Source organism: Lampris incognitus, chromosome 13, assembly GCF_029633865.1.
Source record: "Lampris incognitus isolate fLamInc1 chromosome 13, fLamInc1.hap2, whole genome shotgun sequence".
In the NCBI taxonomy this organism is placed as follows: domain Eukaryota; kingdom Metazoa; phylum Chordata; class Actinopteri; order Lampriformes; family Lampridae; genus Lampris; species Lampris incognitus.
In genome coordinates, this window is record NC_079223.1 from 34,828,090 (window position 1) to 34,852,824 (window position 24,735).

General features: G+C 41.1%; 1 protein-coding gene across 1 annotated transcript; it reads right to left on the reverse strand.

The window, feature by feature from the left end:
* Window positions 1–862: 862 nt before the first annotated feature.
* Window positions 863–24,659, reverse strand: anxa11a (annexin A11a). The gene is made up of 15 exons (XM_056291768.1): window positions 24,502–24,659; window positions 21,880–22,115; window positions 21,252–21,346; window positions 20,164–20,532; window positions 7,403–7,490; window positions 7,009–7,103; window positions 6,405–6,518; window positions 3,961–4,051; window positions 3,476–3,555; window positions 3,327–3,383; window positions 3,136–3,229; window positions 2,841–2,936; window positions 1,942–2,000; window positions 1,675–1,797; window positions 863–1,521 (listed from the first exon to the last, which is right to left on the reverse strand). Exons 2-15 carry the CDS (start codon window positions 22,103–22,105, stop codon window positions 1,462–1,464), a joined length of 1,647 nt encoding a protein of 548 aa, XP_056147743.1. The 5' UTR covers window positions 22,106–22,115; window positions 24,502–24,659; the 3' UTR covers window positions 863–1,461.
* Between the last annotated feature and the right edge of the window lie 76 nt (window positions 24,660–24,735).

The following is a 24,735-nucleotide window of genomic DNA, read 5'->3' on the forward strand; positions in this document are numbered from 1 at the left end:
TCGCGTCACACGATTTTCATCAACATCTTAATGGGGAGTTACCTTAAAACCAGGGCTTTCCAGGGCGCTCGGTAATCTCTATCAATCCTGTTATTCGAATAACGTGAAACAATCATAAAGGACTTCTTCAAACATAATTATTAATCCAGACACGAGTTAAGGTCCCCCAGGCATCTGACAGCATTGCAGCTATGCAAAACTTGTTTTATGTGGCCAAAACAGACGCCATCAATCCCCCCCCCCCCCACACACACACACACGCCTGTTATTGATCGTCGTGGGGCATTTATTACCACAGCCACACAGGAGCGCAGCCGCGTCTCTGCCGTCTAGGTATTCAGCAACATTTCAAGTGAAGCCAACAGGAACTAATAGGTCAGGAGAGTTCCGTGTGCAGCACCACAAACAAGTCCCCTAAGCAAAGAGACATTAGATGGAATGATAAACGAAAACCTTGTTGCATTTATTTATCAACAAATTATTGCAACCCTTTCTAATTTGTATGGCGCATGGTAAGGCAATGCCTGATCATTATTGTGTTGTGTGATCTTTCAGTGAAACATATAGGCATATCGCGGTATATTAAACCGTCTCCATCCAAGGGAAGGTGTACATTGGTAGAATGAGAGCAAAATTAATCTGACTTTTAAACACAAATCAACTTGCAATCAAAAAATAAATATTTTGGAGCGACGATTCAACTGCTTTCTCGACAACGATTTCAGCGCCCTCTGTCGGCAATTAGAGTCCACTGCATAAGCATCTAACTTGAGGCGTTTGCCCGGAGTTCTTCGTATCTCTGTAGGGATATTTAGAGCAGTCTTCCCCAATTTAGTAATTTTAATATAAAGAACATACTCAGTGGATTTTCAATATTTATTTTCCAAGAGTGATTCTTGATCAAAGCATGAGAAAATTATGTAATGCTGTCATTTTTTATGACACTGATAAGAAATAATGCATTGCGTGAATATAATAAAACCATTATGAGGCAAAAATAGAGTGTGCAAAAATATAGAAGAGGTTAAATTAATGCAAACATTAACAGGTAACTTTGGCATTTAGCTGCTACATCATCTGACATTTTTTTGCTGTACAGTTGACTGAAAACAATTTCATGAGATAGTAGCTAAGGCTGGCACATTTGAAAAAAAAATATACTCCCTAAAAATATACAATTTCTCACATTTAAAAACCTAATCTTTTACAAGTTTAGTCTTATTTGGGCACATGTGTTTGATTGTACTGTCACATGACTTAAAAAAATCGTAAACATTTTTAAGCATATTGTAGAAAAGAAACAGCAATGATATATGAGATTCTTATTGATAGATAAACATTGCACTGAAAACAGTGGCATGGCATGCAGCATTGCAGATTATAGTGCAGAGTATAGGTTAGCAGGTAAACAGGGATATTCATGACATCCTGATGATTTAGTGGATGGTCTCTGGTCCCCTTTTAATCACTCCCTCCACAGAGCTTCAATAGCAATTTCTTATAGTCTCCAGATGTGTCTCCCTGCCAGCAGAACAAAAAACACCAGTAAGTGGATCATTCTCCTTATACTGCATACAGCTCTTTTTGGCTATCAACATAGCATGTCGCATTTCATCATCATGTGTTACTCTATGGATATTCAGGTTGTACATTTACTGGCACTGAGATACTTACAGAGATGTGCGTGTACAGAGACTTGCCATAGTTTTTAACATATGCCTGGCGGATATCCAGCATGTCAACCTCAGAGCGCGAGACCATGATTCTTATCAGGGTTCTGTCCTTGGTCCCAGCTCCCTGAAAGCAGACATGTCCACATGGACAAACAATAAGGATGACGTAGGAATTACATATCAATAAACCTGTCACAGTTTTATCATGCTTGGAGGATTATTATAATGTTTGGAGGATTATCATCTAAACAACACAGGTGTGTCTCACCCTCATGGCCTTGTAGAGCCTCTCAGCAAAGTAGGCAGGTGTGTTCTTAATACACTTCACTGAGCCACAAAGAAAAGAGGGATTTATTATTTATTACATGCAAATACTGTATACAGCCCTTTGACCACCTCAAAAGTGCATTATGGAAAAAAACTCGGTGTGAGACAACAAGATGAAGAACAGCAACTCTCTCAAAAATATGAAAAGTGAACAAGAATCAGAAAACTCAAGCACTGCACCACATATACTGAAATGGAGTATACCATAAAATCAGAGAATAAATGAAATCCAGGAAGCACACTAAAAAGGTAGACATAAATTAAAAGACTATGAATACAAGATGAAGAAACTTTTTTTTGTTTCAGTCAAGTACAGTGAAATGAAACAATGCTTCACAATAGCCACAAATATGCATTACTGCACACTACACGACAACTCACTTCACTACACAACATCTCATCCTCATAGGCTAAAGGTAAAGTAAACATGAAACTATTTCATGTAAACAGATTTAAAAGAAAAATACAGGTTACTGTACCGTAACCCTGAACAATGATGGCAAAATAGGGAGAAACACAGCAAATTGATTATACATTAACAGCCCCCTCCCTACCATCAGCACACGCTAACATTTTTTTTCTCCCAAACTGCATTATGTAATGTGTTACATCAGGCACAGAAAATGCTTTGTTTTGTAAGGGGGTGGCACTATTGTATGTAGGTAATGGTTTACTTTACACCACAAACAGAAAAGTGACTCCACTCCTCACAGTATTTCTATGCAATTTAACAATACGTAGGCTTGGCTTTTCTAAAACTAGGTCCATATACGGTATATATGTATATACATATCAAAGGATTGCATAGTGTGTGTGTGTGTGTGTGTGTGTGTCTCTTACCCACTGCCAACATGCCACTCTCAAGATCCCCAGACATTTCTCTGTCGATACTCTTTTCAATATCCCTGCCACACATCTGCTGATACTCCTGAAATACTACACACAGACAGACAGACACAGATACAGACACTTCCTTAACAGCAATAACAAACAAAAAACAAGCAAAAATGGTTTGCATATGTTTTAATATTCTCAATTCCTTTTTGAACAGAAGCATGAACTGATTGGACTCGGGTTAGCGGTTGCCTTTTTAAATAGTACACTTGTGATGTACTCAACCCTAGCTTCTTTGTACCTGCTCTGAGATGGGGTTTGCTCCTGGCACACAGAATAGCATTGAATTTGGACTCATCAGTCCCCAACTTATTCTCTCCAGCAGCGTAAAGGGCCTACAAACAGAGGATTAAATGTACCAGATGAAAACATCCTTGCAATAGAAAGGTTATCAATGTGGTGTTAATGATGTGTGAATGAAGCAGGATTTACCTGAGCATCTTGTTTAGCTAAACCAATGTCCACATTTTCTCGTTCATCGCGGTTACCCTAGAAAAACAAAGAGCGTTATTCATAGTCATAACTGTTTGTGATTGTTGATGCAAGAGGGGAGTAAGGGGTGATGCAAGTTGTAACTGTACCTGAGCAAGTGAGATCAGGAGCCTACGGAAGTGACCTGAGGTATCCCCACTGATGGCATCCTCCAGTGACTTCTTGTACTCTGAAATAACACACGATTACAGATAAAGAACAGCTAAATGTTCTTTATGATAATTGTGAATCTGTATGTTCGATGTAGAGCATCAAATTATAGTTTAACAGTTGTGAAACCCTACTTTTGATTTTATTTCAATCTCCTTTAATGTTGGTTTATGGGAATTATGTTACCTGGGTTGTCCTGACTACAAGATCCCAAAACTTAAATCACAGGGAAAAGCTCCTTAGGGGGCTAACATTTGAAATCTTCTAGACTTTTGAAACTAACATATGTTTTTAGATACAATGAGCCCACCCACAAAGTAATGCAAAAAAAACAAAAACTTTTTTCAGCTAAGGCCTTGATGCTGTATGAGAAAGGACAGTAGTATTTGGCATGGAGTACACAAGGTAGCCCAGGGGATCTCACCTGTTTTGTAAAGATGGTTAATCTCTTTGATTTCAGCATTGGAGCGAGAGGACAGGATCTCTATCAGGCATGCTTCATCAGTTCCAGCTCCCTGTTAGAATGTCAAAACACAGACTAGCTGAAGACCTTCTCACCTTTGACATATAAGTACTTTTGAGCTAACCGTTACAATGTGTTACAGTGAAAACAAGGTTTTAAGCAGAAATATGTGACCATATAAAGCGGTTACAACAGCTAATTTAGCTCTAGAGGTGAATACAAAGACATGCCCAACTGCCCACTGCCCTCTTTTCCCATGGGCTTGTTCTTCTTATTCATATTGCTGGTGAATTTTGCACAAAGCTGCCTGTGTCTTTTCACTTTAAACTCAGCACTCTAGCAACCCGTTTATTTATGTCTATAAACAAAATCCTAAATAAGCGAGTTCATAATTTTGTTTATCTTTCATAAATATGTAGTTAAGTGTTACTGTACGCTGAAGTTATCTATCCTTCATTCCTTCTGCTATCAGGCTGTTAAATGCCGAGAGTAGTCATTTTTAATGAATACTTTATTTTGTTTTAAACCACAATAGTTTGTTTATACCCTTGTGTGTTTTTCACATGGCTTGTAAGCCTATATGTTCACTGAATGTTTTATTGGAATGTAACATGCAATGCATCTTAGGATGCTTCATTTATTTATTCTATTCTTTTAACTTATGTGAATTTTTATCCTTCGCCTGGTCCTCGTTTGAGTCTACATGCATGGCCACACGAGGGTGACAGTGTGCATCTCTTGCCCATGATCTATCTATTGTCTCTGACATACTGCTGATTGCCGCTCGTCTGTGAGTTTGTGTATGGTCTGGGTAGATTGAACAAACCCCAATTCCAATGAAGTTGGGACGTTGTGTAAAACGTAAATAAAAACAGAATACAATGATTCGCAAATCCTTTTCGACCTATGTTCAACTGAATACACTACAAAGACAAGATATTTAATGTTCAAACTGATAAACTTTGTTTTTTTGCAAATATTCACTCATTTTGAATTTGATGCCTGCAACACGTTCCAAAAAAGCTGGGAGAGGGGCATGCTTACCACTGTGTTACATCACCTTTCCTTTTAACAACGCTCAATAAGCATTTGGGAACTGAGGACACTAATTGTTGAAGCTTTGTAGGTGGAACTCTTTCCCATTCTTGCTTGATGTACGACTTCAGTTGCTCAACAGTCCGGGGTCTCCATTGTCGTATTTTGCGCTTCAAAATGCGCCACACATTTTTAATGGGAGACAGGTCTGGACTGCAGGCAGGCCAGTCTAGTACCCGCACTCTTTTACTACGAAGCCACGCTGTTGTAACACGTGCAGAATGTGGCTTGGCATTGTCTTGCTGAAATAAGCAGGGATGTCCCTGAAAAAGACGTTGCTTGGATGGCAACATATGTTGCTCCAAAACCTGTATGTACCTTTCAGCATTAACGGTGCCTTCACAGATGTGCAAGTTACCCATGCCATGGGCACTAACACACCCCCGTACCATCACAGATGCTGGCTTTTGAACTTTGCGCTGAGAACAATCTGGATGGTCCTTTTCCTCTTTAGCCCGGAGAACACGACGTCCATGATTTCCAAAAACAATTTGAAATGTGGACTCGTCAGACCACAGCACACTTTTCCACTTTGCGTCAGTCCATCTCAGATGAGCTCGGGCCCAGAGAAGCCGGCGACGTTTCTGGGTGTTGTTGATATATGGCTTTCGCTTTGCATGGTAGAATTTTAACTTGCACTTGTAGATGTAGTGACGAACTGTGTTAACTGACAATGGTTTTCAGAAGTGTTCCTGAGCCCACGTGGTAATATCCTATGATATTATGGACTGTAGATGATGAAATCCCTAAATTCCTTGCACTTGTATGTTGAGAAACATTGTTCTTAAACTGTTGGACTATTTGCTCACGTGGTTGTTCACAAAGTGGTGAACCTTGCCCCATCCTTGCTTGTGAACGATTGAGCCTATCGAGGATGCTCCATTCATACTAAATCATGACACTCACCTGTTTCCAATTAACCTGTTCACCTGTGGAATGTTCCACACAGGTGTTTTTTGAGCATTCCTCAACTTTCCCAGTCTTTTGTTGCCCCTGTCCCAGCTTTTTTGGAACGTGTTGCAGGCATCAAATTCAAAATGAGTGAATATTTGCAAAAAACAATAAAGTTTATCAGTTTGAACATTAATTATCTTGTCTTTGTAGTGTATTCAACTGATTATAGGTGGAAAAGGATTTGCAAATCATTCTATTCTGTTTTTATTAACGTTTTACACAAGGTCCCAACTTCATTGGAAATGGGGTTTGTAAAACTAAATTGCCCTTCTGGGATAAATAAAGTTATCTGAATCTGAAATGAAAGATGGCCAACATAAGGAAAATTGGCTAGGGGTTTCATGTTGTGTCCAAACCTTTATGGCACTATTGAGCTCATAGGCATCCAACTCAGCTGGGGTCTTCAACATGGCCATTACCAACTTCCTAAAGTCACCAGACAGTTCAGAATGCAGGTCCTTGATCAAATCCTGGAAAAGTTAAGGATGTACATTTGCAATAATTCAAAACCATAAACCATAGAAGAAAAAGAAGAAGAAATAATAATAATAATAATTTGCTGTTTTGAAAAAGCCCTCCTCAAAAAAGCTCCCAAGCAATGCTATCCGTGGCTCAGGACATCCAATCCCCCAAACCACTTTACATGCAGTAACGGCACCTGTTGTCTGGATGTCATCATCACACACTGGGTAATGCACTCTGATCCATGATGCTTTATTAGCAACTACTGTTTGCCATTCTTTTAACATCGAGTGCAGCATACTTTTCAAAATACAACGGTGCCTTTGGAGTACCAAAACTACTTACCTATACCATTTCATTATTAAATGCAGTATATTTAATATTTCGTTCATCTATACAGCAGCAACACAATACACTGCAGATTCATTTACATAAGATGTGATGTTTAAAGTATTACAATGACACCATATAAACATAAAAAAAGGATTACATTTTTACCTTCCCATAGGCTGTTTTGAAGGTTCTAAGCAGTGGCACTCGCTGCTTGTTGGAGCGACTCCCTAGTAGCTCAATAATGGCCTGCTCATCAGTTCCTGCACAGACAAGCCCACAATGTCAAACCAGACACAGTTCAAATGAGAGATATGCACTTTACTTATCCGCAGCAGTGGTATCCTATCCTTTCTCAAGATATTCTAATATATTTCTAATATAACATTAGAAATCAGAATCAGAATCCTTTATTTATCCCTGAGGGGAAATTGAGTAAAAAAATGACGTCTAATGCTAAAGGTGATTTGAAAGGATACCAACATGCATACAGCCTTGTACTTATAAATAACAAACCATTACCATTTCATCATATTTTTGAATATAAGTTCAAGGTACCCACCGAAACCCTTCATGGCCTTTCTCAAGACCTCCACATCCCTCAGTGGGTCAGCCCCTGGAAAGTCCTTAATGGTTCCCCTGAATCCTCTCTGACAGAAAAACACAGACATTTCGGTAGTGCAAGAGTCTTTTTTCAATGAAGAGTTGAAGTGGGTTTTTCAAGACAGTGCATTGAAACTATTTGAGTTCTACTTATTCTATGACAGTTGCAGTCACGTCATATTGTTCAAGGCTGGAAATTGTAAATCATTATATGGTACTTTTTGGGCAAACATTCAGTCAAGCCAAGAACTGTGTCTTGCATCAATTTGCCCCCCCCCACCCCCACCCCACCCCACCCGAAGTGTATCTTACTGCATAGACAGAAGTGTAGAACATTTCAGGATAATAGACATACACATATAGCAATATTCATCATTACTAGAAAAGTACAACAGTGGACCACCGGCTAAACCCTTCCCCAGTTTCCAAACCTTTTCACTCCCAACCCTACATATTAGGGAAAGGGGAAAAAAAAGAGGCAATGTGGTTAGGCATACATTGCTGCTTCACTGGACAATGAAGATTTTGCTTCCTGAACCCTTTTGGGTTTATTTTCTGGCTTTTTGGCTGCTGATCATGAAAATCACCTTAAATTTTTCCTATCACATACCATTTTATAGATATAACCTATTTTTGTGATTTCCCGTCATATTTTAAGTCTACTAGTATATTGCCTACAAAGCAAGCTGTTTTGGTCAGTCCAAGCATGCCTGGGCATGCACTCGGTGTAGGTGCTATGCAAATGTTGTCTTAAGGTTAGATGCTGGCAGACAGGCTATAAAAGCTGCTCACATTTACAGATGCTGTTTGGACGCATGTTGATGCACATGTTTTTCAGGCAACAGCATAGTGAGTATACTTAACAATAGGATTTATTGTCTTCAGGAAGATGTAATACAGCAGAAAAGTCTTGTCAATATTACAACAGCTGCGACACATTCTGTTACATCTGTGGTGAGTATACACTTAAGGCTCAAAGACACACCATGACTGCACTTATTAAGAAAGTCTATGAGCTCTACTTTGGATGTAAAATTGGTGACCAAGAGAAACCCTGGGCTCCTCACATTTGTTGTGTAACACGTGCAGTCAACCTGAGAACTCGGGTCAGAGGTACTCAGAAGTCAATGCCATTTGCAGTCCTAATGATATGGTGAGAACAGAAGGATCACGTGACGGACTGTTACTTATGTCTGACCAATGTATCTGGCTTCTCTACTAAAAATAAGAAATCTATTTAATACCCCAATATGTTTTCAGCCATGAGACCAATGCCTCATGATGTGACAGTTTGCCAGTACTGAAGTCACCAGAGACATGGAGCCTAGATGAGGCAGATGAAGATGCCACAACGCATGAACCAGATGTGAAAAACGACACTGATCCAGATGTTGAACCTTTTATGCCTGGTTATCCTCTTCCGATAACACAGCCAGAATTAAAGGAGGACCCGGTCAGGGATTTGTCAAAAGTTAAAGCTGAACTACTTGGTTCAAGATTGCAAGGATGGGGTTTGCTGTCACCAGCCACAAAAATGTCTATCTTTTGGAACCATCAAGAACATTTGACAAACTTCTTAACGCAGGCTGACAACCTGTTTCTGCACGGACACTGATGGATTGTTCATGGCTTTGGGTTGTGTGCATGACCCACTACAATGGTGTCTTTTTATAGATTTGTCAAAGTTAAGCCTGAAAGCTGTCCTGTTACACAATGGCTATGCAGGACACATGAAATAAACCTACAATAACATGGAACTGTTGTTGAAACACATACAGTACAACAATTGCGATTGGAACATCTGTGGGGATCTAAAAGTATTGGCACTGCTACTAGGAATCCAGCTCGGATATACAAAGTACTGCTGTTTCCTTTGTGAATGGGATAGCCGTGCTAAGAGTCATCCATCCATCCATTATCCAAGCCACTTATCCTAATTAGGGTCGCAGCAGTCATATCCCAGCAGTCATTGGGCGGCAGGCTAGGAGACACCCTGGACAGGCTGCCAGTCCATCACAGGGCCGACATATTCACACCTAGGGACAATTTAGTACGGCCGATTCATATCTTTGGACTGTGAGAGGAAATCGGAGCACGCAGAGGAAACCCACGCAGACATGGGGAGAAAAAGCAAACTCCACACAGAGGATAACCTGGGATGACCTTAGGGTTGGACAACTCCGGGGTTCGAACCCAGGACCTTCTTGCTGTGAGGCGACCGCACTAACCCCTGTGCCACCATGCCGCCACTAAAGAGTCACATTACATTAAAAAGAACTCACCACTCCGTAAGCATTGTGTTACTTTCTATGGGGTGGTTGGATTTGAGTTGTGTTTAGTCAGAGATTTTTGTTTAAATACAAACTTGTGAAAGTTATTTCGTTTACATGTAGTTAAATTGTAACATTGTTTGAATTGTTAGTTACATAAGTGAATCTGAGTATTGATAATAATGAGATTTATTCCAGTTCCGATTGTATGTGATTTCTGTGTGCTTGATAAGGACTTTTATTGCGAAATTCTATTGGCGAGAAATGCGTGCATCCGGGGTCTCAGTTAGGGAGCTGCTGTGATTGGCTGATTTACGTTCTGGGGGTGACGTCAAGAAAGTTAATACAGCTTCAGAGCGGGGACTCTTTAGTATGACGGGACGAGGACGGACTGGTGAGTGATTGCAAGAGTGAGTGAGTTATATTATGTGTTAGCTTTGAGTTGAGGGTACTTGAATGATGTATGTTTGTATTTTGTGTGTTTTCTTTTTCAAGGTTCGTAACCTGTTGGTTAAAAATAAAGAAATTTTCGACCATTGAGTGACGTCCTGTTCATCCTCGCCTCAGCTGCGGGGCTTGTTTGAGAGTTAGCAGCACAAGCATTTCGTTCCAGGGCAGAAAAGTGTGGCGCATAAACAACTTGTCAACCCAACAAAGATATTTCTGCTTCCTCTTCATATAAAACTCGGATTGATGAAGAAAAAAAAAGGTGGCCAAATTAAAAGGGCTCACAGCTGAAATTTCGCAACTAGACACCCAATATGCCTTGACTCCTTCCCCAGAATTATACCAAAAGCGAATTCGTCTGCAGACAGAATTTGATTTGGCCTCTACCTCAAAAGTGGAACAATTGCTATTAAAATATAAGCATACATTTTATGAATTCGGTGACAAAGCAGGCAGATTTTTTGCTCACCAAGCCTGCCAAATGGTAGCTTCGCGCCAAATACAATCTTGTATCCTCGTCAGTTCCCCTACTGTGTGGAGTCCTTCAGGGGTCTGTCCTTGGGCCAATCCTCTTCTCTTTATACATACTTCCTCTGGGTCATTTGTTTAGTCACTTCCAAGACACATCATACCAGTTATGCCGATGATACGCAGATCTATTTCTCTGCCAAACCCAATAACCTGAATTAACTGTCCTCCCTCCATGATTGCTTAGCTGCTACCAAAGACTGGACGTCCCTTAATTTCCCCTATCTAAACCCCGACAAAACTGAAGTTCTCTTAATTGGTCCGGAGAACTTTGCCCGTGCAGTTGATCAGTTTATTGGTTCGCTTCATTCAAACATCAAACCTACCGCTAAAAATCTTGGTATCATCTTTGACCAGATTATGTCTTTTGATCACTATGTTACTAAGCTTGTCCAATCCTGTTTTCTTCAGCTATGAAATATTGCAAAAATCAGAAATATTTTGTCGTTAAGGATATCAAAAAATTAATTCTCACTTTCATTTTCTCCCATCTATATTACTGTAACTCCCGCTACTCTGGCCACAACCAATCTACTTTAAATCACCTACAGTTGGTTCAGAAAGCAGCTGCAAGACTACTAACTAGGACTAGCCGTAAGTCGCTTATTACCCCTATTCTTGCATCCCTCCATTGGCTTCCCGTAAAATTCAGAATAATCTATTGATTAAATTTAAAGCATTCCATGATCTTGCCCCCAATTATATTTCTGATCTTCTCATTCCACTTACCGACCACTCCGATCCTCAAACCTCAAACCTTGGTCTTTTATCCATTCCTCACTCCAACTGCAAAACAAAAGGTGACTGCGCCTTTGCAGTTTTGGCCCCAAGCCTCTGGAATAATCTCCCCCAATCCATTAGATTCGCTGAATCTTTGGACTGTTTTAAGCAGCTTCTAAAAACCCATCTTTTCAGGTAAGCCTTTTTATAGTTTCCCACCCCTGACTTCTGTTTTGTTTCATTTCTAGCTTGGTCTGTTACTCCCAATGCCATGTTTTTATATTCATTCAATTTATTTTATGTATTTATTCGTATTTTGTGTATGGAGTGTAAAGCACTTTGCAACCGTGTGTTTTTAAAAGTGCTATATAAATAAAATCCCCGGGCGCTGCACGGCAGCTGCCCATTGCTCCTAGCTACACAGCTAGGATGGGTTAAATGCAGAGGAAGAAATTCCCCACGGGGATCAATAAGTAGTAAAATAAAATAAATGTTGCTTGCTTTGCTTGCAGATATCCCAAATTAAGACCACCTCGGGCTCTGTGACCACAGACCACAAGGAGATTAATGATGCCTTTGCAGCATTCCATGCTAATTTATATTCATCCGAATATGACAATGATGTTTCTAAATCAGTCTTTTTTTGAGAAATTAATTTTAACAAACCCTTTATGACTCTCAGAAAGGTGATCTTGAAAGCCCCTTGACATTGGGAGAGGTCTCGGAAGCCATCACAAGTATACAATCTGGTAAATCCTCAGGACCAGATAGCTTCCCCGTGGAATTTTTTAAGAAATTCACAAATGAGTTATCGCCATTATTATTGTCTATATTTATTGAACCCTTTTCAAATGGGAATCACCCCGAAACCCTGAACCAGGCCTCTATTTGTCTCCTGCATAAAAAGGGCAAGGACCCTCCGTTGTGTGAATTGTATAGACCAATTTCTCTTCTAAATGTATGTAAGGACCTATTATAATCTGGAGATCTTTGGTGCTTCATTTGCCAGCATGCTTGTGTCTTAAAACGTTTCCTGTGTGGGTGTGGTTTCCAAACGTGTGGACCAATGGGATGTATTTGTTTTGGAATTTTTGTTATCGGCCAATGATATGATGAGGAGTGTTCTGCCCGCGAAATCGCGGGGTCGTAACGGTCGATCTCCTCGCGAAAAGGAGGGAGCCTACAGATTCAGCAGGACTCCAAGGAGAGAGGTCCCATTTTTTTTATCTCTCTCTCTGCGGCCCCGTTTGAGTGCCCGTTTCGCGGAGACTTTGTACACAGCCGTGTACTGGCCCGCATTTGAGGACCCGAGGGTTGCGATTTGCCCCCGGTCGTGTGCTTGCTGGTGGGGTTTGTTTTGGGTCCGATTGCTTCGTTTCCCACCGGAGGACCATTGTCTTCGCCGGGGTTTTCGGAACGTTGCGACCTGTGGCCATTTTGCGAGTGGAGGCTCTGCCGGGGAACCGACAGCAAGCACAGCGCCGACCATCCCCTGGACTGCACACAGCCTCCCGGTCGTGGGAGCGTTGGAGGGTGAAGGCCCTGCCGGGGAGCCGACGGCAAGCACAGCGCCGACCATCCTCTGGACTACACACAGCCTCCTGGTCGTGGGAGCGTTGGGTCGTGAGTAACTTGGACAGATCACTTATACACACACCCACGCACTTTTGTCTCGTCGCCTGGGCATCGTAGGGTGTCTGCCTTGCCCTGCGCTCAGAGAACTGGTTTAATGTGCACCAACGGGCCCCAACAGAAAGCGCATGGTATTTTGTAGTCTTTTGATACTTTCTTTCTGTGTATTGTGAACGGTTGTCACACCCTGTGAAATTTTAATTAATGTTTAGTTGACCAACAGTACCAAACTCGTGTGGTACTCTGTGTCTCTCTCTCTCTCTCTCTCTCTCTCTCTCTCTCTCTCTCTCTCTCTCTCTCTCTCTCTCTCTCTCTCTCTCTCTCTCTCTCATTATTATCCAATAAATCCTATTATTATTAATTATATTTCGGGTGTATTGGCAGCTCATTTACTTTTGGAGTGCTGGTAATAAGCGTGTACGGTACTTCAGTACACAGCAGGGTTACCGCGCTACTACACTGATAAATATCCTGGTTAATTATTTCTATTATCATTTATCGCTATTATTGTCATTAGTGGCACTAGCCTACTAGTGCACAGGAGGTTCGGCCAGCTCAACATTCCACCGCTGAGAACTCAGGATCCTGTTGCGCCATTGGATTTGCTTGTAACACTTTAGTAACTGGTAGCATTAGGATGTTGTCTTGTTCAAATGTGCTTGGCGTTGCCCGCCAGTGAAGAAGGGGTTACATGTAGATCATACAGTCTAAATCCCTTGCTAGGTGGCTCGAGAATGTTCGTCCTGATCTGGTACTTCCTGACCAAATCGGCTTTATTAGAAACAGGCATTCCTACTTTAATATTCGTACGCTCTTTGATATTACCTACACTCACACTCGGTCAAATGTTCCTGAGCTTGTGATAATCTTAGACGACTAGAAGGCTTTTGATCTGGTGGAGTGGGAACACTTATTTAGGACTATGAGAAATTTTAGAATTGGGTAATGACTATATATCATGGGTTAAACTATTATACGCATCCCCCTTAGCTTTTGTCTATACGAATGACCTACACTGAACATATTTTCCATGATATAGATCCACCAGACAGGGTTGCCCTATGAGTCCCCTGTTCTTTACGCTTGCCATCAAGCCACTTGTTGCTTCTCTACGTCAGTGCCAGGCCTTAGAAGGGATAACCCGAGGCGATACCGCACATATCTCTTTATGCTGATGACCTTTTATATATTGCCATCATCATCTTCGCTACCACATGCCCTATCTATTTTGGAACAATTTGGAAGGTTCTCAGGTTACAAGTCGAACTTATAAAAAAGTGAACTTTATCCTGTAAAACCAGTGGCCCTCAATATCCCAGCTACAGTACTTCAATTCAAGAGTGACATCCCACTTTAAATATCTTGGGGTGGTGGTACCTCACTCTTTTCATATGTTATTTAAATTAAATTTCACACATCTGATCGAGCAGTGCAAGCAGGACATACACTGCTGGCGCTCCTTACCCCTATCAACTAGCTGGCTGGTTTAACCTAATTAAGATGAATATTTTTCCTAGATTTCTCCATTTGTTCCAAAGTATTCCGATTTTTATTCCTAAAAACATTTTTTATCATTGGCCCAAACCCTCATTGGATTTATATGGGATGGCAAAACCCCACATATCCATAAGTAATTTCTACAAAGGCCGAAAAAGTTAGGAGGTATGGCCATGCCTCACTTTCTTCACTATTACTGGGCTAGCAATATCAAAAACATTATAATGTGGGTCAGGGATGGTGCAGAAGCTCCAATTTCGGTAAAATTGTAATCTTTTACATTGAAACGCCCATCCTTAATCTCGGCCCCTTTACCACTTAGTGCTTGCTCTTTTGAAAATCCTGTAGTTAACCATACATTAAAGATCTGGGTACAGTTTCGCAAACATTTTGGGTTGCAAAATGCTTCACTCCGGGCTCCTATTTTTGCAAATCATCTTTTCACCCCCTCTATGTCAGACCTGGCTTTTTGGGCCTGGCACGGGAATGGCAGTACCCCCTTAGATGCTCTTTTAGGATTTAATACTAATCTCAAAGGTGCCATCTCCAGGATATATGATGCAATTAATAATCCACAATCTGGGAACAAGACCTGGGCCTGTCTTTTGCAGAGGACCAGTGGACTTCAATTCTTGACCTAGTACACTCCCATCTCCTTGTGCTAGACACGGTCTAATACAATTCAAGATAGTTCATTGTCTTCATCTCACTAAGGAGAAACTGGCAAGGATATACCCAAACATGGATCCCACCTGTGATCGATGCAAGACTACCACAGCAAACTGGTTGCACATGTTTTGGTCATGCTTAAGCCTTCAGACCTTTTTGGGAAAAGGCTTTGAATCCCTTAGGGACATGTATAATATGACAATTGTACTTCAGCCCATTATTGCCCTGTTTGGATAGAGGCCAGAGGATGCAGTGTGGTCGACTGAAATGTGCAATGTGGTTGCCTTTACTACTCTGTTAGCTCGACGTCTCATCCTCCTCAATTGGAAGAGAGCGGTGCCACCATCCCATGATGGCTTAAAGAGCTTATGTTTTACATGAAGCTTGAAAAAAAAACCAAATTTACATTGAAGGGGAATACAAATAAATTTGAAAGAGTCTGGAGGCCTTTTCTTACCTACTATGATAACCTAACCCAAATAACAGACGGGGATAGTTCATAACCTAATTATATCTTGGTTGGAGCAGAATAGCAGTCTAATTGAGAATTGGTTTAAAAAGATAAAAATTAGTGTATTTTTTCGCTCGTCTGTTTATGTAAATTAGGTCGTTGTATATCTGTCATTTGTACTTGATGTAATTTTGGAGGATGTTGGAGGGATTGGAGACATGTTAAGGAGCAGGGGAGGGAAGGGGATAATGCTGGATTTATTTCATATGTTGATTCTGTGATTTGTAAAATGCAAAATCCAATAGCAGTTAAAAAAAAGTTAAAAAAAATGAATGACTGATGCCAAGAATCATCATCATCATCATCCTCCTTCGACCGCAGTCGAGCATGCATTCACAATGTCACGCCAGTATTCTGTTTCCCATTTGATTTGGTAGGTCGTGAACATTTATTTAAGTGTCTCTTGAAATACAGTCTATGTAGTTGAAAGGTCGCCTTCCTCTGTTAGGACATGGGAGACGCAGACAGAAAACGTCGGATATAATCTTATCTTTTGCTCTGTTGCAATGTCCTGCAAAACGTGCTCTCCTCTGTGCAACCGTGGTTGAGATAGACGGTGTATCACCGTAGATTTCAGCTTTGGTTTTGTGCTCCCCCCAGGAGATGTTCTTAACTCTTATAAGGAGGTGTGTGTATGTTCTGTCAAGTCTCGCCTGAAGATCTTTTTTCATGGTCCATGTCTCCGACCCATAAGGTAGGATACTATCAACACATGCTCTGAAGAATGTTAGTTTTGCCTTGTCAGAGATGTCAGACTTCCATATATGATGTAATTTACTACAGGCATTCCAGCCTAAAATCTTTCTTACTGCCAGGAACAAAAGATCTGAGATATTTAGTCAGTGACCTCGTTGAGCGGTGTTCCATTATTGGTCGTGATTGGTTGGTGCATTGTGTCCTCACTGATCGACATGTACTTCGTCTTTTTGGAATTAATACTGAGACCAACTCTAACTGAAGCTTTTTCAAGACAGGTTAATAGCTCTTGGGCTCCTTGAAGAAGTGATGCTGTTAGAGCTATGTCATCAGCATAGTCGAGGTCTGTGAGACATTTGCTTTGGTTTCTGACTCTTACTTGGCTGAACATCCAGACCACTGCTCTTTGTATCAACTGATTGTCGCAGGATGTAATCGATGACTACAACGAAGCGGTAAGGTGCAAGAGTGTCCCCTTGCAGTATTCCAACAGTAGTCTGGAATTCTTTTGTTGGACTGTCTGCAGTTTGCACATAGCTGGAAGCATTTTCATACATAATGGCAATTGCACGAATTATTTCTGACGGGATTCCATGGTTTAGAAGTATGTGTAGCATTGCTTTCTGGTTTACACTGTCAAATGCTTTGCAAAAATCGACAAAAATAATGGTTGCTTTTGTCTTGGATATTCTAAACTCTTCAATAATTCTTCTTAGAGCCAGGATCTGAGGTGTAGTCAAAATGCTTTTGCGAAAGCCGTTTTGGTTGCGTCTTACAATAGGATCGATATGAACTGTTATTCTGTTCAGAAGCATTGAGTTCTATATTTTTGAAGCAATTGCAGAGTGTAATACCTCTATAGTTTGATGGAATAGAAAGGTCTCCTTTCTTTGGCAGAGGGAGAATATAAGAAACGGAGAAGCCTTTTGGTTTATTACCGATTTTCATTTCACTGCAAAATTTGAATAACTGCTCATGGAAAAGTGTTTTTTTCCAGAAGACGGCTAGAATCTGGTCTGGGCCTGGAGTCTTCATTTTACTAAATTTAAGCAGGCGTCTGGGTAGCGTAGTGGTCTATTCCGTTGCCTACCAACACAGGGACCAGCGGTTCGAATCCCTGTGTTACCTCTGGCTTGGTCGGGCGTCCCTGTAGACACAATTGGCCATGTCTACAGGTGGGAAGCCAGATGTGGGTATGTGTCCCGGTCGCTGCACTAGCACCTCCTCTGGCCTGTTTGGGGGTGGGGGGACTGGGGAACAGCGTGATCCTCCCATGCGCTACGTGCCCCTGGCGAAACTCCTCACTGTCAGGTAAAAAGAAGCGGCTGGTGACTCCACATGTATCGGAGGAGACGTGGTAATCTGCAGCCCTCCCCGGATCGGCAGAGGGGGTGGGGTAGTGACCGGGATAGCTCGGAATAGTGGGAAAACTGACCAAGTACAATTGGGAGAAAAAGGGGCAAAAAAAATCCCCAAAAAACAAAACAAAAAAGTTTATTTAAGCACTTTTGCAGCTCTTCCACATCAAATTGGTCCGTTCTGATTGGTAGATTTTCTGCCACTTTATGGTTGAAGAAAGGATCACCTGTGTTGATGTCATTTTGATCTGCCTTACTCAATAGAGATTTAAAGTGTTTGTACCAATTTTGAGTACGATCCATTGCTGCTTTTCCTTTGATAGAATTCACAGGGGACATTCTTTTGTTGGTGAGGTCCCTTAGTACTTGCCATGCTGTGGAGTGTTTACGTTCGTGATGTAGTTTGTCGAGTTCTTTCGTTTTGTTTTTCCCGTGTTCTTCAAGCTTAGTGTACACTTCATCCAGAGCTGTTTTGGCTTGATCTAATTCCTTTTTGGTTTTTATAGTTGTTCTGTTTTGGTGGTTCAGCGATGCCTTCTTCAACACCATTGTGGTTTGCTAGAAAGATTGTGTTCTTTCTCCTTTTCAGCAGCATTTCCAAAGCGGTTTCCTTATTTGCAGTCATTAAGGAAGTGTATACTGAACTGATGTTCTGCTCTTGCATGTCATTGGAGAGTGTGCTGAATCTGTTAAAGACTGAAACTGTATATTGCTCAGATAGGTTAGTGTCGTTTACAACTCTTTTCCAGTCTATTCCTTCCATTGGATCTCTATCCGGAATTTTACTTTGTCTGTAGCTAATCATACATCTGCATGAGACTATTCTATGGTCTGATCTAACACTCTCGAATGAGCTGTACGCTCTAGAGTTTTTCACATGCCAAGAATAAGGAAGGCATTTTTGTTGGTCCACAAATCAGACAGGTCATCAATGACAGGGAGTTAGAAGATCTGCTAGTGGGGCCAGAGAAAATAGCATGGAAGGCATTTAAGGATGTTGTTGAGGATTTTCTTGGCAACTACAGAGCACCAAACTACATTGAGCTGCTTGACAACATACCCAAAGCATACAAAACCATGAAATGCAACATGTCATTGAAAACTCTTTTTCTGCTTTCACACTTGGACTTCTTCCCTGCTGATCTTGGTACAGTCAGTGACAAACATGGTGAAAGGTTTCACCAGGACATTACGACCATGGAAAAGAGCTATAAGGGCAACTGGAATCTATCAATGCTGGCCGACTATTGTTGAACACTGACACGAGAGGCACCAGATGCTAAGTACAAACGAAAATCAGCTGCATAACATTTTAAGCTCAGTGAACTAACACAATGTGTCAGCATCATTATGTGATTAAACATGTTATTTTCAATAAAACTTAATTTAATGTTTCTCCACATTCCTACATAATACAGCAAATCTGAAATTATTTTTGTGTTCAGCTTGACATTGTCTATCATAATTTCAATTTTTTTTCAGGAAGCAAAACGTTTGAAAAAATGTGTTATCCCAGGGTCTGTGCTCATGTCCTTTGTGCAGTTCTTTCACACCCAGTGCATGTCTAACCCGAGCCCAAGGACAGAGCAGGCAGCCCCTAGTACTGACCAGGACACGAAGTATATTACCAAATACCATGACAGTGCTAGTAATTATCAGGGGTGATAGTGATTATGATATGATATGATATTGATTTGATTAAAGTGTTCAATTTTGCATATATATCAGAAAGTCTTACCTAATATTTTGATTTTCCTTAAACAGTATATGATGACAACTCCTTGAGCCAAAAGAAACATAATGGGGGGGGGGGGGTTCTTCGTTTCACAGTTAAAAGCTATGGCTTTGCTGGCTGCAATTGACCTTTCGCAAAGTCCCGTCCCCCTTAGTTACTGTTGCTATGCCCGTCAAGCATTTCAGAACTACCAGGAAGTAGCCGGAAAACACCAAAACATGAAGGAGGAAATCAGCGCATTGTGTGGGTAAAAGTAACAGTAATAATACGTTAGCTGTATTAGCTATCAATAATAGCTAGTAGCAAGCTTAGCTTGGAGCAGACAGGTATTTTTGTTGATTTTGGATGGATTAAGCTGGCCAATGGGGTCTGCTATACTGCGAAATCTATTGCCGACATTGCGCTTCTTGTGTTCTGGGTTTCGGGGAGGGAAAGAAAATTACACCCCCTCCAAACTTTTCAGATATCTAGTATCCGATTTGCAGAGCCCATAGGCACACCGTTTCAGCATTTTGTTGTGTGTTTGAAAGCTTGATGGACCGTTGCTAAGGTAGGATCGGACAAGCACCGTTCTGGGGCGGTACTTTGCGAAAGGTCAATTAAGTCTAGCCCAATAAAGCAGGTAAGCAAATAAATTCTTTTTCCAATGTGTCTTACATTGATTGCAGGAGCTACAGACATGGCTCCTCCACCATAAGCTGGCATGGACGGATTGGGTGATGGGACCTTTGGGTACCCTGGCATAGGTGCTGGTGCTCCTCCAAAGCCAGGCATGGACGGGTTGGGCGATGGTGCACGAGGGTATCCAGGCATGGGCTGGCCCGGCTGGCTAGGGAAACCCATTCCAGGGCCTTGAGGCTGGGGCATGGTTCCTCCTGGCTGCGGGTACAGGCCATATGGCTGTTGGTTAGGTATGGGAGCACCAACGCCCCCTGACTGGGGGGCCTGTGGGTACCCCCCAGAAGCTTGGGTAAACATGGACGGGTTTGGAGTAAACCCTCCCATGGCTGCAGAGATCTGGTTGGCCTGTGGTCGGGAAAGATTGGCATCCCATAAAATGTATATAGAACCCCGATTGTCAACATTCACATGCAAGTGAAAAGTAATTAGCCACACCTTGTTTGGATCAACTTCATACACAATCAGTGATTTGTTCTTTTGTTTGTAATTTGTTCAAAGTTCTTTATTACCAATATCACTGTTACTGTCCAATGTTCCAGTGACTATAATCCTTATCCCGGGTCTGAATCAAGTTAAGAGTTATTAACCTGGATATTTTGAACATCTGATTTTCTTCTGCACAAGTTTATATCCAGATAAAGTGTGGCCATGCTTAATTACAAAATGGGAAACTTATCATCTTTAGTTCTGTATGCACACATTAGGATGCAACATAAAGATGCAACATGAACAAGAAATGGAATTATGTAATTAAAAGAAGGAAATTTACAGCAGATAGTCAGGTTTTAAAGCACTGACAGAAGTAATGTCTAAGATGCAATTACTTTTTCTCATGCGAAAGAATTGGAGACGGAAATAGAAAAAAAGAGCTGCATTGCTGAGGCTTTTAAGATGTAGACTTAGAATAAGTCTTACCGTAAAACAAATAGATGTGATATTCCAGCTATGGCTGTGTAATTCATTTTAACCAGGATCTTCAATGCAATTATCAGTCGATTTAAAATGGCAGACATTATTAAAGCATTTTCTGGGTGGGGGAAAGGATGCATTCATTGCAAACTTACCATGGCAGGGAGATTAGCAGCATTGAATCCAGGGTTGGGCAAATTGTCAAGACCAATGGAGGGGTACCCACCAGACGGCCCACCACCCCAGCTGCCTACAAGAGATAACAGAGGCAACCATAGACTTTACTTCTGTATGTTTTGAATTGAAGACGTTCGTTAACATGCCATGTTATTTAAGAAAAAAAAGATATTTAGTTACAAAACAGTCCTTGTTTTAAATTGAGATAAACTCTTTTAAAAGTGTCCCTTTGAGGAAAAAGAAAAAGGCAGAAACCAGGGGATAGACAGACAGGAATGAGCCATCTGCTGGTGATGCCTTGTTTCTCACTTCGTTGATAGTTAAAAGGTAGAAGTGTCCCAGACACAGAATGGGAGTACTGTGTGAGAGATAGATGGAAAAGTTGCTGCTCCTAGCAACAGCAGATGTTTGGTGAAGAAATAAAATCACAGTTTAACCTAAACCTCATGATCTCTGTTGGTTAGACAAATGGCATGACTCAATCGCCATGTCATGGGATTTTTGAGTTGTTTCCATCCAATCACTTGCCATTATAATATCAAGTCTAACTCCCTCTCATTTTTTTCAGTGAGCACATTTCATTACTCTGATATGTGCACATCTTACCTGTTGGTGGCATAGGAGGATAGCCACCAGCCTGAGGAGGATAGCCACCAGCCTGAGCAGGATAGCCACCGGGCTGAGGAGGGTAGCCGCCTGCCTGTGACGGGTAACTCCCTGCTTGGGGAGGATACATTCCAGGCTGGGGTGGGTAGGCCCCTGGCTGTGGAGGATACGCTCCTGGCTGTGGAGGATAACCGCCAGCCTGTGGGGGGTATCCAGGGTAGCTCATGGTTTCAGTCCTAAGAAAGATTAATTAAGACACTGGCCTTTTAAAACATACTATCTATGAAGTTTAAAAATTCTCTTTAATGTATCTGCAAAGAGGTTTGGATTTTTGTTCCATTTGCACACCCCTATGGATAAAAGCGGCAGTGTTTCACAGAAGAACGACATTGCCTCTTGTTGCAAAAATCCACATTCATCCTCTAGTGAATGAAGATCTTTGTACCTTTTGCTACATTTTCTTTTGAAGAGTGAAATGGTGTTTTGGGGAAAAAAAACAGGTGTTTGCAAATATACAGTGATGAGATAACGTATCTCTGATTGTGGCCTTGCATCTCATGTGTGCAATAAATTGTTTCATCAGATTTCTCGGGGAATCCAACTCAGAAAAGCATTTCAAATCATTATATAGCAATATCTAGAGCCAATCTTCCCGCTGACGGTCTCATTTTCTAATGTCAGTCGTATAAAAAGGCATCATAAATTAAATTGAGACTGACAAATCTGAAAAATTCCTTGTAGCAGCTTTAACATTATGTGCACCTAGTATGGCCAATTAGAGACAAGAACTTAATGTTCAGCTGCCAGGGGGCATCAGTTGTTGGCATCAGAATGAGTTTATAGTGAAAAGGTATGTTGGGGTGACTGAATATAACTGACAGCACCTTTAAGGCATGTTCAGTATAGAAACCATTGATCTCCAGAAAGATTCCCTTCTCCTATCCCTTGGCTCAATGACCAAGAATGACAGAGTAAGGAAAAATCTCCAGAATTTTTTAAAATAAAGGAATAATTTTGCATTAACAGCACCATATCTTAAAATAAGATATTACTGATCAATCCAGTAACTACTAGTTAGGAAATACAAAAACAATGTCTTTAACATTTGCTAAAGCATGCTTCACTCATATTTATACTAGGCCTTAGTATTTTAAACGTCCATGAGCCACCCAACACACAGGCTACTCAAATGACATTATTTTTTATTTTTGCATCCAGTGGTAAACCTTAGAGCAATATCAATGCCATGGCAATCTCATGGGAGGCAAAACTCTTCAACTGAGAGCACAGAAATTGCCATCTGAAAACCCTATGTTCAAATATGCCTAATTGTTGCATGGTGAAACAGCATTCTCCTCTGCTTTGCATTCTATGTCCATGGAAAAAACAGGCAGTCATTGCTATATTTGTATAAGAACACATTAGGGAGGAGCTACCTAAAGGAACAGAGTTGTGTTCAGAAGAGACACTACCTTGTTTATCTGATGAATACAACATTCAGTCTTTCAACCTGCAGTCAAATATTTGAATGCAATGTATTGGCTAGGTATTTAATCTATGTAAAAGGTGTTTTTTTTAAATAATTCCCAGCAGAATATCCTGAATTTTGGCGCTACCCCAGCCATGTATGTCCCCCTAAATAGGTCTACATTGCCAGAGACCGATAAAATGTAATCATACCAAGTGCCACTGTTAATAAGTGCTAGAATCAATTTAAACAAACCTTAAGTATTTGCATATCAGTAGTATGTAGTCTTTAGATGTGCAGGATCAAACACGGCACAAGTGTAAAAGTCTAAATGTGAGAACGTCTAATTGAAAAATGAATGGCTTTGATATATATCATCAACATGGCAGCTTTTAGTGATGAAACTTGTACACGTCACAACCACAATTCACAGCCGTAATGCTTTTAAGATGTTGGACTCAAAGTGAAGATTATTCCTATCAGAAATATTAAAAATGTGTCGAAACCTGTTCTAACGTTAGATCTGTGGACATCATGGCCCCTGTTAAGATGAAGAGCCTCCTGAAAGCTTGAGAATGAGTTAGGTTAGTCCTCAGGTTAAACATGACTGTTTGTAATCTGACTACTCTGACTTTACTCATCAGCTGCTTATCATTATTTATTCATGTCATGTTCACCAAGTCTCATAAGTGGGCCCTGGATACTTTAAGGTTTTGGGAAGATCATTAAAAACGTTACTGCTAAAACGAATTATAAAGGCAAATAAAACCCCATGTCTGCACAAGGCCCGCCCTAAACTTCCGAATTCAATTTCCTCCTGGAGGCTATTTATAAAAGTATGCGCCAGCCAACTTTCAGTTAAGGCAACATTTCCTCTTTAAGTATATAACAGATCCCTGAATTGTACAGAAGGCGATGCTGCATACATGAACTAGTCACGCTCTCGGTAATCGCGTCGGGGGATCGAGAAACTTTTAGCTAGCTCCAGTGTTGACAGGCTAACGACAACATCGGAGAACGACAATGTCGGGTTAAAATAACTCCAACTTTAAGTCATAACGTAGCTCAACTGGCTATGTAAAAATTGTTCTCTCACGTTGTAAGCTGAAATAAAATTCCTTAAATTTAAGTAAATAAACAAGGACGCGGCTTACTTTCGTCAGCGGCCTCTTCTTGTGCCGTGTGTATCGGGCAGCGCTCTGTCTTGTCCTGCCCGTGTTTAACTGCTGTGGGTGGGACTCATATTTTCCATGTGCGGAACCCACCCATCTTCCTGTCAGCGCACACACAAGCAACTGAATGCTTTTCCCGACGCGGCGGCGGCATGTTACACAACCCCAAGAAACAAAACACTGTGTTTGTTGGTTGGTTTGTTTGTAGTGTCGATC

Bases quoted from the DNA above. Each gene is read 5' to 3' on its own strand.
- anxa11a (XM_056291768.1), bottom strand. From the start codon at position 22,105: ATGAGCTACCCTGGATACCCCCCACAGGCTGGCGGTTATCCTCCACAG. The intron at 21,347-21,879 runs GTAAGATGTGCA...TATCTCTTGTAG, and splicing joins TCCTCCTATGCCACCAACAG to GCAGCTGGGGTGGTGGGCCG. The intron at 2,937-3,135 runs GTACAAAGAAGC...GTCTGTGTGTAG, and splicing joins CAAACCCCATCTCAGAGCAG to TATTTCAGGAGTATCAGCAG.